This window comes from Paralichthys olivaceus, chromosome 4, assembly GCF_024713975.1.
Source record: "Paralichthys olivaceus isolate ysfri-2021 chromosome 4, ASM2471397v2, whole genome shotgun sequence".
Classification (NCBI taxonomy): Eukaryota; Metazoa; Chordata; class Actinopteri; order Pleuronectiformes; family Paralichthyidae; genus Paralichthys; species Paralichthys olivaceus.
Window position 1 is genome coordinate 21,705,471 of NC_091096.1, and position 13,563 is coordinate 21,719,033.

Genomic DNA, 13,563 nt, shown 5'->3' on the forward strand with positions numbered 1-13,563 from the left:
CATGAGTCTCTTTGCCTGCATTTCAGTTTAAGAACTTATTTTTATTGTTGGATGTCTTAATATGAATGAGTTTTAGGGCCAATTAAGAGAGAAGTCATGATTCTAGGCAATATTGAAGAGGGGAAATATCAGATCAGTCACCTGCATTCAAATGAGTATTGTGGAGCATCTTGTTTAGTTATTCTTTAAGTTTCACAAATAATGAAGCACTTTTATCACATCTGCACATTATCATTAGTATCAGGACTTTGACAAGATTGAAAAAGAAACTGTCTATTATGTGGAAGGAACCACAAACTTAAGGTACAGTGTTTCTTGTGGAGGAGTAAATGTTTGGTAATGATCGACTGAGGTTATCATTGGCTACATCTGTGTTATATTCAAAGGGGTTTCACAGAGCATGGGGTTTTCTTGCTGCTTAATCCTACATTTTTCCCCTTTATTTTCATAAGGATTCATTAAATTACTTGTAAAATGTAAACCTAATCCTTGAATTTTAAGACCATTGTAAATGTCCTGTTTTCTCATCATTTAGTGACTGAATAAAAAGCCTCTTTAGTCATTAGTCAAGATATTTTATTTTTGCATAACAAATATCACTGAAGTCATGGAGCTCAGATTGCAATACATACTTCATTCTTCTAGGCAACATCTCAAACAATTCATTGGTACAACTCAACGGCAACACATATAAAAGCATTATTTTTTTCCTGTCTTCTCACACTGACATACACATGGCAAGACTACACACGCACAGAGGAGAAAGCACATTCTTAAAGCAAACTACAATATCACAACAGCCTTGTTTTTAAACTGATGTTGGGGGAAAAAAAAGCACAGACCCAATATTGGACAGAATAAACAGCAGTTTCTATTTTGATCCAGCAACTTATGTATTTGTGTATTATCCTGTGTTATAAATGATTCTGATGTAGTTTGCAGCAACATGAACTCTATAAAATGCAGCATGTAAGCTTTGGTATACACAGTTCTCATCAGCTCCTGTTGGACTCAACGACTTGATCGCATTTTGTTCATGTCAATGTGCCGACTACTTTTTACGAGGCTGTCTTTTGGGGGGGGGGGCGGTCTTATTTTTCTCATGGTTAGAAAAGCATGATCTGTTGTCATGACAATAGCAGACGTATACAAACATAATAACACAATCCATTGAAATGAGTCTTAAAGAGAATCTGCACATACTTGTATAGGCTGTCTTCTTTAAAAATACTACCTGGCTAAACAATAAATGCTTCATCAAGTTAAGGGGGCTTGGTCTTTCCACTCCCTGTTGAAGGGTGTTTTAGGTCCAATGTACTGTATATACTCTAAACCCTTCATGAAATGGATTAACTAAGGCAACATGTAGCCAACTGGACTTTCTTTTTAATGAACAGCAACGTGTTGTATTGCGTGCATGGCATTAGTTCAAGAAAAGCTAGCAAGAACTTAAGAGCATAAAATGTCTTTCACCTTTTCAGTAACAACACTGTGGCCCTGTACTTGGGTTTACTGCAGTGTTCGGGCACCATCACACAATGTGAACGCTAAGCAAATATCGCAGGTCAAATTTCCACGCAAATCCAAGCTGCAATTTGCTTCGCCACAAGTAGTGAGTGTTTTATTTGCTCCCTCACTCTTACAGACTGGACGTAAACAGGAAGCGTTCACCACTGAAACATTCCTGTATGTGTGACCGGGGAGCAGGACGTCAGTTTGTTGCATTACCAAAGCAAAAAAAGGCAACAAATACAAGGAGTCATCTCCAGACATTCCAAAACGCAGTTATTTCTGTACCGACAGCATGATCAACGAAAATATCCGACAGGAAACGAGTGCATGACAATAGCTCTGAAAAGTGATCACTTCAACGTTTTTTTTTTTTAATCGTGCAAACCAAGACATCAACTGTCCGTTCTGAGAAGAAACTAATTTTTTTTGTAGTTCAGCAAAAAATATCCAGAACACCTAGAGTTAAAATACAGTATAAACAAGTAACTTTGTTTCCCAATTAAATGAATGGTATAAATACACTAATATTAGTAGTCCTTTTCAAATACTTGAAGCACAAACAAAACTGATAAGAGGTGCTGGTACGATAAGGTTTGCCGACTGTTTTAAAAACAACACTTCAAAACAAAACCAACGGAGTAGTGGTTTTTGCAGTCAAAGAAGCATGCAGTTTTATTTTGATGTGTCTCATCTGTTGTCAAGTCGTGTTAACGTCTTTGCACCCTGGGTGATTTTTCTTTTTCTCCTAATGCCATAGCAAGGGTGCATCTTAAGAGGTAGATGATATTTGCTCTACGGTCTGTTGTGTGCACTTAGTCCTACCCTTACATCTACCAGCTGATCCAAAACAACGTGAACAAAGGAAGCAAAGCAGTTCTACAACCTGCTCTATGTGGAACTATATTGCCATTAGATCTCAGTGATGCATAATTAAGTAATGGGTGGTGGTGTTTTGTAAGTCTGACAGTGACCGGGGTTTTCATTGCCGTGGCTCAGTGATTCCGAGACTCAGACGTCCACGGTGCAGAGAGGTTCGCTCCCTGGCTGGGCGGACTCCATTATTGTCATCTTCGGTTTCTTTCTTGTCTCCTCCTGGAATTAAATTACAATAAAATAACAATTAAGAATTTTTTTTGTTGGCATTCTCAAATGTGCAAATCTGCTGGTGACAATGTCATTTTGTGAAGCTGGGACTGACAGCTACACCAGTCAAGATGTTTGTTGTAATGCACTCTCTTCACCTCAGGCATTAAGTAAAGCTGCAATAAGACAGAGTCCCACTAATTGAGACCCTTCAGATTTACAGTTTCCCCTGATAGAGTTCAGGGCTTCATTTGGATTAAAACTACCACCTCAACTTCCCTTCAATGAGCTCTCTGGTGAGAACATTTCCATTGACGTGCACAAAGTAAACCCTTCAGGTTCTTATTGATGGAAAAAAAGATCAACGTGTCAGAGACAAACGCACATTTTAAATTACTTTATACGAGAAGGCCACCACTCACAAAAACAAAAGGATTTAAGTTTTACGCTTGACAGAATAACAATACATTAGACAATATTTTCGACACAACAGAACTCTGCTCACCCTCTGCGTGGCCAGTTTCGTCATTTCTTCTTGCAGTTTGTTCAAGATGTGAAGGTTTGGCTTGTTCTTTTTGGCAAACTGCTGCAGCTCGATCACACTCTTGTCAGAGCTCTCCTGCAACAAATGACTTCAATCTTCAAGAATTCTATCGGTTCATCTCTCATAATTCACTGGCTGTTCTGAAGTGAGCAATGTTCACAAGGCAATGTGGAATCAACATGCCAGTTATAAATAAAATACCACGCTGATTGATGCCATACAGATGTTTTTTCAAAGAGACAAGTAACTTGAGTGAGGGGGGTTTATGTTGAAAAGACATCTTGACAGCTTGAAAACACCATCGTCATCACCCGAATCATCCGCTTAAGATACAAATAAAGTAAATGTTTTCCAACGACCTCAGAGGCTTAACACTTAGTGCTGAAGACAGTTCTTACCTTCTTGACCATCTTATTGCTCTCTCGGCCATACATGCGCAGCAGTGAACCCCAGTTCTTGACGTGGGGATGAAGCATCTGCAAGATCTTCTGAGACGCTAGTTGTTTGCCAACCCTCTTGTTCTTGCCTGTTGACAATTACAATAAAAAACGTATCATCATGCGTTGCTAATGTGTCTGTTTGGTCTGTGAAAGACTAGCAAGCATCAAAACATCAGTCGCGATAATTCAAATAAAAAGAGAAAACTTGACCTGAATGAAATGGCTTCTATAATGATATGAATGTCAAGAGTAAAACTTAAAGGGATGTACATTAGCATCACTTTGTTGTAAAAATTGTGCATTGAGCAATTTAAGCTATGTAATCATATATTTTCAAAGCTTAAAAAAATTATCAAAACAGTTTAAATTCTGCACAATTCATGAAAAAAATTAAATTTGAAGTAAGAACTGTATGTAATAATATCAAAATGTGCATAGTGAGGTGCAAGGTGTCGTTTTCAATGGTGAACCCCCTCTGAACCCAACTCTCCAGATTTTACCGTGAGATCATGTGTGAAAACGGCTTGAGTGGTTCATCATTAGAATGTGGTTAAATGAGGTTCAACTTACACCAGCCACGCACAGTGTGTTTCCCACATGTCATCACATATTCACTCTTCTGGTTTTTTCCTGGGATCACCTCAAACTTAATGCTAGTGTCTCCCATCCCATGGTTTCTTCAGGAAAAACACAAAAAGGACAATTTTCTTAATCAATGTTTGCGACCTGACAGAGAACAGCTTTTAGTGGCCATTATGAAATTGGTAGATGATTACACTGGGTCAATATTTAGGTTTTTGTTGGTTTGTGTGTTTCAGCCCTTACCTTTTAAGGCACTCATGAAGAATCTGATATGGTGAAAGTAGTCCTGCTTTGTTGGTCAGCTCATACACCCTTGAGTCTTCTATACTGATATGATTAAAATACTGTGGGACAGAGCACATTGAATTATCGGTGAATTATCTCTAATTTAAAACAGTGTATTTACAAAGTTGAGCTTCATCATTCCATTTGACTGAATATGAAGAACAGGAAAAAGAAAGGTACCTCCAGTTCATCGCCCTCCACAGGCTTCTCCTCCGAGGTCTGCTTCACAAAGTCAGGGATGAGGATTTCCAGTGTGGCTCGAGCTGCAGTGTACATCATAACACCAGTGAGAACAGAAGTAGTATTACAACAAGTTACCAGTGCAACCATCTACTATTTATAGTAAGAATTTGAAGGTATCACAAAGATAACTAGCTGTGAGGTGAGAGGAATATTATTATACATATGAATTAATAGTATTAAAGTATTATACACGTCTGACACTGATCACATTGCTTAATACTGTAAATAATTAAAATTACCAGCTTTATTCTTGGCAAGTTTTTTACTGCTTGCTGTTCCTGTGCCGTACGTCACTCCATCTATAATGACTGACGCTCCAAAGGGTTCACTTGGGTTCTCTGTGAAGCACAAAAATGTGGTTCATTTGATTTGAAAAGCTTGTAAAACTAAACATGTGACCTGTCATTTATAAGAAACAACAGCCAGACTTATGTGTGTACACGTGCAAACATGTGAATGCTACAGGGGTAATGTAAATGTAGACTTGGTTGTAGATGACAACAGAATGAACATGAGTAGATTTTCGGATGATATTCAACAGAGAACCTCGGCTGATGATACTTACCACATTCAAAAAAGTTGTAAACAGGTCGAACCTTGAGGACACGTTGCATATATTCGTGCAAGATGCAAACTTCAGATTTTCCATTGGGGTTGATGACAAATTCTGTTAAAAGAAAATGTATTGAAATTTGAAAAACCTTCATCAACATTACAGTTATCAGAGACTTGATTTCCGACCTTTCTTCAAAAAGATAAAAAGAGGTTAACTATTCTGTTAGTTTGCTTAAAGAATTTCAAAATGATTCTTGCCTATGTCATCATATATACATAATATGTCATGTATTGTTCTTCTGTGCTTTAACAGTTCGAGAGTTAACCATGGAGTTATGTGGTAGAGTCATTAGTCATATTAGATACTATGTGCAATAAAAGACTGGTAATAAAAAAAAACATGAATTGTGTTGTTACCTTTCTTAGTGGGAGCATCTTGGACTGACAGTGTGATGAGTTTCTGGTTGGCGGGAAGGATGGGCCTCTCTGACTCTGCCTGCTTCCTCTTCATGTCTCTGTTGAACTGCCTTCGCTCAGCCCATGTGCGAAACTTCTTGACAGTAACTTGTTCAAAGTCAAAGCATTTTTCCAGATACACACGAAACTCTTCAAGTTCTGTGAAGAGGTTTTATCAAGTAAGTTCACTAAGTGCCAAAAAGCAACAAAAAAATAAGAACCTTTTTCAAAGTCTTTCACTGCCAATATACTACGACAAGCTCTTACCTACTGACTCGTCCTTGCACACTTCCACCTTGGCCTTGACTTGGCCTAAGGCTCCTTGGGCAGTGTCAAAAGCATGATTCACTTTAACCTGCAGGTTGTTGTCAGTGGTACTCTCTCCATTTGGGCCACCGTCAGTCAAAATGGAGGGAGGGGCGTCTTCCTGCTCCTCGGCTGCAGCATCCGACTTGCCTGCTCCCTCTTCACCATTAGCCTCCTGCATGGGCTTTACTGGAGACTCCACTGCATTAAGTGTCATCTCCCCGTTCAGCTCCCTTTCCTCATGTTCCTTCATTTTCTTGTAATGTAGGCAAGGGATACTGCTGGTGGGTGGGTCATGTTTCTGTATCAAAAAGAATGAAGAGTGAGACGAGAGAGAATATGTCAACAGTTCCACTACATACCTGACTTTAAGAGCTAAGCTGCAATGTTTAAAAAGTTAATGTTTCCAGGGGGGTAGACTATCTGCTGAACACAATTTCTTTCCCAGCAGCATTGCCTTATTTCACACAAGCACAAACCCCATTGAATCTAAAATTCCCCCTGAATGACAATGTAATGTCAAATATTAGAATCAGATTGGCAAACACATTTCTGAAGGAATAATACAGAGATCTTGATGAAAAACAGGAGGAATATTTATGGAACTTATGTCTTTAAGTGTGTGTACTTTGGTATGGCTGGATTGAATTTAAAGTTACTTAAAAACACATCAGATCTCAAAGTCCCAGTTCTAGTTTGCAGATGTGAAGCAGGATGTACAGTGAGGAGAACAGCTGGTGTGTGGTGTAGTAGCTGCTAACATGACGATTTATCACCACATGATTACTTTTCTTTCGAAAGAGTTGGGTGGCCTCTACAAAACCATCGGAAAAAGATTTAAGAAATACAGACATGAATAGAACATAATTTTTTGGCACATCCTGGATGAGTCTCAGCACAAAGCCCATAATTTCAAGGTCTACATGCCACTTGAGTTCACCTAAACTGATTTAACTGGTATCAGGAGTAAAATATATTACCAACAATTTGGTTTAGAGAGCTGACATGGATGGGGACTCAATTAATACTATGAGAGTATGAGGTACTATGCAGAATACCACATCAGGATGATGTGGTATTAAGGAATACATTTGTGTTGCATCTTACCCTAATACTGCCAGTCCCGAGGAAATATGGTCTGGACCATGTGACCACTCTGGTTTCTCTGTGTAGGTAGACTGGAATGCCTGAGTTATGGAATGTCATGATCCATCCATCAGGTAGAGGCTCAGTGGGTGGACGCCCTCGACCTGGCATATGGATAAATGCAAATGCAGGCACAGATTACAACATTGTTACATCATGTGGTTAAGTGATGCGGATTCAATGTTAAAACTGTTTTTTTTATGTTGGGTTTAAGTTTGACAATCTTGTATGGGAAGGTTAAAACCCACCTTGGAGATAAAAGTGCAATAAGTTATGAACTTCTGTTACCTGTGACTATCAACTTTAAACTAAAAATAACAAAGTACTTCACACTACAAGCATATCAAAGGTGATAATTCGCCTGTAGTTTTATTTTTCTTTATACCATCACATTGAAAAATACAATTTGGATTCTCATGTTTTAAACAAGGTTTTTAGAATCAGGATCACTCGTACCAACTGATCATAGTTTGATACTCTTGAGCTTTTCAACTGTGATACTACATCTGAGCACTACAGCACAGAACAAAGGTTTACCTACTTTCGTTGAGCAGGTCTTACCACCTCTGCAAACCAATATTCTGGGGGAAACCTTGGCTGATGTAATCTATATTGGCAGTGCACACAACCATACACTATTGTTCTATTCAACTTGCTTCAAAATACACATATGTACCACATACTGAATAAATATGTTGTGCCCCTCAGAACTGAAGCTACTTTAAACTGCAAGTTTGCTAATGGAGCCCAACCCTAAAACAGACAGATCCACCACTCACTCTTCAGGACAGTCTTAATTTTGGTCATCATAGGCTGAACACCTCCTTCTTCACCATCTGACTGATGATCACTGTCCCCACCATATTTGTCCTCAGATGGACGCATCTTTTTTGGCACTGGCATGCCCTCCTCCAGCAGAGCGTCAACATCGTTGTCAAACTCCTCCTGGAAGAGTTAGTGGTTAAGGCCGGGGGAGAAGGATGGGTCACAGGTTTACAGGAATTTTTTGTTTCACCTGAGAAGAGACTTCACCTGATGTGATGAATAAACTGAGCATTGGAGAAAGAAAAAAACAAAACTACACTTCAACTACAGCAAAAATTACCAGTTCAACTTTTGAATTAGAAAACAAATGATATGAATCTACAAACAATATATAACAATTAAATAATGCATTTGGCATTTCTAAGCCCTCAATTTTAATATTGATTAACTTGTCTATACAGGAAACCCAGCATTTACTTGGGAAAATAAAAAGGGCACTGACCTCCTGTAGTATCTCACTTGTTATTTTCAGAAATAAAAAAAACAAGAGATAAAGAAAAACTCAAATTTATTTAAATGTATGTTACCTTATGGGACATTTGATCCTTATTTAATCTACTGATGCAGAAAAGTTCTTCAATGTTGCAACAGAAATCGTTGTGATCACTTTTTTTTTTTTACTGGCCAATTATGCTACATCCAATTTATAGTTTCTGTCATTTATCACTACTGCCAAAAGCTACACTATACACTACCAATTTCAAGAATAAACCGTTCATGCTACTTGCCTCAAGTACGTCACCACAATATTATTCTGCACTTAGCATTTGGAAAAATCTGGCAGTTGCACTTTGGTTAATCTCTAGAAACAGATTATGCGCCTGAATATGCAGTTTCTAATTCGATTAATCATGTTTGAGCAGGCTTTGGTTGCCTGCAGGTAAACAGTGTAGAGAGAAAAAGAGGCACAACCCATGAACAGAAATGCATCAGCTATCTGCTTTTTAATGTATCTGTATTCATTTGCAGAAAGCTGTTAACAGAGATCAGCCAAAATGTCATCCAGACCAATAACATCTAAAAAAAGTATTTCTGTTTTGAGTGGAGAAACATTCAACCTGTGAGATAAGTGGAACTAGTCGGACAGTAAACAGTACGGTGAACAGAAGATAAGAGTCTTGGCCTGGATATCGGTTGCCTACACCAGAGGCCCCAAAATATCGGCTGTTGGTTCCAGAGGCTAATTCCTCGTCAGACGATAGCTGATGGGATTGCAAAATATTTCTCTGTGTGTACACCAAGCATTACAGTGAGATGTGTAAATGTATCTATAGATACCACAACTTTGTGAACAAGAAAGTAGTGGCCATTGAGATTTTTACCCAATGTAGTTTTTTTATGCTTTGATGGCCTCAATCTCAATGCCAATGGGTTACATCGTAACTGGTTAGTGGCATAAAGCTGCATGGAAGCAATTTCATCATCTTCATGCTACATACGGGTTGGGGTGCTTTTTTATCAAGAGTGACCTGTCATCACCAAAACATATTCGCTACAAGACACAAAGTTTATGGAAGTCAATTTGGGAAACCCCAAAAAACCCACTTAAAAGAAATCAATGCCTCTAACATTATTCTTTGTCTCCCTCGGGTTGAAAACTCCACTGACTAAGAAACACTGGTTTGGAGCATTTTCTCCATGTATTAGTGAGAGGACATGTAATTCAATCTGAGTAATATAGGATTTATTTGTCAGTCAGTCTATAGTCAGTCAGTTTGTGAGAATGTTATCAAAGCAGCAATCATTTTCTCCATACACTAAAAACATTATAGACATAAAATGCCAAATAATTTTTTCATATGATCCGATATCTGATTGGCCTAATATTGCAGCCAAAATGGAGCACGGTCAATCTTTGTTCCAGACATTCTTAATGTATATTTTTTGTCTGCCCCCCATTGTGCCAACACAGTCCTCATATTGAGACGATAGGTGAGGCTGTGTAATAGAACAGGGCTATTGTACTCTATTGTACTGTACAAACTGTACATACTATATCATTATAATGTTACTGTTTAATAGGGATGAAGAAATTGTGTGTGTAGCTGTCAATGAAAATGGATACTGCAAACACAAGAGCAGACGTACCTCATATGAGAAAGCCACGGCCTCGTCACCTGCTTGCTCCTGCTGAGCTATGACCTCAGACTTAAAGCCGCCATGCTCCCCATCGTCGTGATCCAGGAAGTTCTCGTAGAAGTCCTCCAACTCATCCAGAACAGCATACTCTACCTTGTTTTCCAGATCTACCTCAGTCTCCTCTGACCTCATGCATATGTTTCCTGCTCCAGAGCTTCCCTCAGCTGCCTCCTGCTCACTAGTCGAGTCATGCAACTCACCGTTCAGACCGTCTAAGCCATTATCACTCCCTCCCTCCTGCCCTTCACCTGTGTACAGAACCTTCCTGTCTTTACTATTGCTGCTGCTGCTTTCAGTGAAGCTCACACGGATCTTAACATCTCTGAGCAGCTTGAGGTCTGGTAGAAACTTGGTGACCGGGGGAGCGTGACGGGCTGTTCTTGGGCACTGTGGGTTGGGACTGGCCTCATCTGAGAGGTGGCTACAGAAAGTGACTGAGCCCTTGCTGAGGGGCTGCTGTGGCTGGGCTTCCCCGTCCCCTGGGGTGTATATGTATCCATCACCACCAGAGCTAACGTCCATTACCTCTGCGTCACTGGACGTTTGCAGGGGAGGTGGTGGAGGTGCTCTGCCCTCATCTCGGCCAAAATCATCAGGTGGCTCCAAGGGGAGAGGGGGTAGAACATCATCTATCTCCATCTTAGCCACTACAACATATACTGACTAATAATATAGTAGAATAAAATCTGACCTGTAGAAACTTCTTTCTTAGCTAATTCCACAATTCATGCAGAAGCACATCCCTGTAAAGACCACGTACCAGAGGAGAAAATGCTAAGCTGACTACATTGTTCTTTTCATTAATGTAGACAGCTTTCAGAATCACTGTCTCAATTATTGGAAATCACAATGCATTCAGCTTAATATGGGATCTAGGCACTGATCATCCTCCACTGGGATCTTCTAGGGGCTGGAGGAGAGGACCAGAGAGAATACATGTCAGTACAACTTTGTGACTAATGGCCTAATAAGACTGCGTATTGTACCTATTAATATTCTGACTTTAACATGGAGCTGCTGACAGACGACATTCATCTGGGTCTCTTAGCCTGGGTATAGGATTCATGTTAACCCTGATCCATACCACAAGCTAATTTAATGTTTTATAATCACGAGACAGCTACTTGTTTTAGCGCATCTGTTCAGACTGCAGCTGCACAGCGGGGCCCTGGTGACGTTCACATCCACGATGATGTGCTAGCAAGCAACCACCGGGATGTCTACGTCCGCAGAAATGCTAAGCTAGGCTAAACTCAGACAGGTAAGGCATCGGATAAATACTCACCGATAAATATGGCACGACTGTCTCCTACTCGGCGCCTGACTACCTTTCTAAATTATTGTATTTGCGACGAGCCGCCATAAGGACTCGACGGTAGCGCCGCCATCTTGGAGGAAAAACACAGCGGAAAACCGACCCGGAGCCCGCCTTCCACTACCGGCTTTTTCATGACTGATGGGTCAGCGGTCCAATCACAGCGCCTCTCCGCGGCAGCTACCGGTATGGGTCTGCCGATTCAACCAATCAAGCGTTTGACGTTTTCTGAGACGAGCAGCGTGTTAAGCGCCAGAATTACTATTCAAGACATATAAAGGAGACCTCGAAGAATTCAGATATACTTTTAATTAACTAAAAATAATAGTTTTTGAAGTATTCACAATATTTTAAACCAAATAAAAACAACATCACTTAAAGTTGCTATAAATGTGTGTATGTCATTTATTATTACACTGCATGTGAAATGTTTAAATCTTAAACTAATTTTCTTAGTCAGCCGTGTCATGTGTTTACATCTTTGAAATAATTAATTGAACTTGAGGGTACACTGAGGCTAAAGGTTAATCTGATGGACTTCTGGCGTGTATGGCAGGACTATGAAAGCCATGTGGCTGCTCACTAGATCAGACATCCTTAACTATATGCTTTTCTCTCTTTAGCTTTATCAACAGGACCCTCACAGGGTACTGTCAATACGAAGTAGATGACGCACAGGGTGTTGGACCAGAGTATCAGGTCAGGTCTTAAGGTGATAGTGACAAAATGTGATGGACTAAGAGCTGCTGGTCAGTGGAGGAGGCCCTCTCAAATGTTGTCCTTTGAACTGCGCTTGATGTTTTCCATGGCAAGGCATTAGGTCTCTTTGTTTCAATTGTTGCTGAGAGGCATTTGAGTACCTGGTTGTGTCTATATATGTATACATGTGTATGCCTACCTTGGGAGAGACTTATTTTGCAACCAGTGAGGATGTGCCTGAGGGTAACTGGAGCTGAGCATAGTGGGTAGGATGGATCTTTGTTCGGCCACTGCGATACGTTTTGGGTGAGGGAAGACATCATATATGGCTCTAAGCAGGAAGCTAATCCTGCTGGCTTCCATTCCCCACATTCCAGCGGATCTTTATTTTCTCTATGCTCTTCCAATTCATCACTACCCATGTCTTGCTTGAGTGACAGCCTTTGCAAATCTTGCTGCCTCTTCCTGACGCCGGATTTCCAGGACTACCAATTTTCACTGCTCTTAAGGGGTTGCCTTGTTCCACAGGGGTCTACTCAGAGCTAGGCACAAACTTCCTTGTCCCTGGAGTTAAATAACTATCAGTGCAGTGATCATGTACATGGCCTGTTTCATGGTTGACTTTTGTTCATTGACCTGCTATTAATCAGATTCACTTATACATGTGTTGAAAAAATCGTAAAGTCCTGAGGTGTTGGAGCAGCAGATCGCTTCAGGATCAAGTAAAACACAATATCTCAATTTACCAGTTGGGGTCAGTAATAGTCTTTAGTCCGAAATAACACACAGTAGCTTCACTTCACTTCTCCCCTAATGTGGCCTAGTAGAACGAAGATAGAGATTTGTTTTTCTTTCTCTGCCATTTGTTTTTTTTGATACAATGCGTATAGTAACATTTTCTCAGCACACATTTTGAATTTTCATAAGAAAAAGAAGAGATGTTAAAAATCATATCAAGAATCATAGAATAAGTGGAATAGACTTAGTGACTTTTGATGAAAACAAAAGTCTGATGAGGTCTATACCTTCAACTGACTAGCACCTTATACGCTTCAAAACGTGACAGATGACCAAAAAATATCAAGTGGCAACATTTTCTCACAAGTCACATAAACTATGGGTGGTTTTACATTCAGAGGAATCTGAAGCGTAACCTTAACCCAAGATAACCATTGATGAAGTGCATCCTCGCTGAAAAACTCCTTCATGCACAAGATGGAGGAAATGTCACTTCTAAATTGTAGAAGAACTATAGGTATCTACATCTTTATATAGAGATGTATAGAAGACTACTATGAACTGATAACATATTACATACATTTGCACACAGCCTTCTCTTGTTTGAGTTTATCGTTAGTAGCTTTCTTCGGGAGGGTGAGTGGTTTTGTTCCTGTTGGTTTTGTGTCCAAACACCTGTGAGTGACATATTTGGG

General features: G+C 39.8%; 1 protein-coding gene across 1 annotated transcript; it reads right to left on the minus strand.

Annotated features, from left to right (window-relative positions):
- Positions 1-554: 554 nt before the first annotated feature.
- dgcr8 (DGCR8 microprocessor complex subunit) lies at positions 555-11,547 on the minus strand. Its single transcript, XM_020093853.2, has 14 exons — positions 11,402-11,547; positions 10,066-11,026; positions 7,932-8,097; positions 7,114-7,256; positions 5,968-6,307; positions 5,662-5,859; positions 5,255-5,356; positions 4,929-5,027; positions 4,627-4,709; positions 4,405-4,505; positions 4,150-4,256; positions 3,538-3,665; positions 3,101-3,214; positions 555-2,604 (listed from the first exon to the last, which is right to left on the minus strand). Exons 2-14 carry the CDS (start codon positions 10,753-10,755, stop codon positions 2,521-2,523), a joined length of 2,355 nt encoding a protein of 784 aa, XP_019949412.2. The 5' UTR covers positions 10,756-11,026; positions 11,402-11,547; the 3' UTR covers positions 555-2,520.
- Positions 11,548-13,563: the final 2,016 nt, after the last annotated feature.

Coding starts and splice junctions, on each gene's coding strand:
- dgcr8 (XM_020093853.2), bottom strand. CDS start 10,755: ATGGAGATAGATGATGTTCTACCCCCTCTCCCCTTGGAGCCACCTGAT. Junction 3,215..3,537: donor GCAATAAGATGGTCAAGAAG/GTAAGAACTGTC, acceptor CATTTGTTGCAG/GAGAGCTCTGACAAGAGTGT. Junction 2,605..3,100: donor CGAAACTGGCCACGCAGAGG/GTGAGCAGAGTT, acceptor ATTTAATTCCAG/GAGGAGACAAGAAAGAAACC.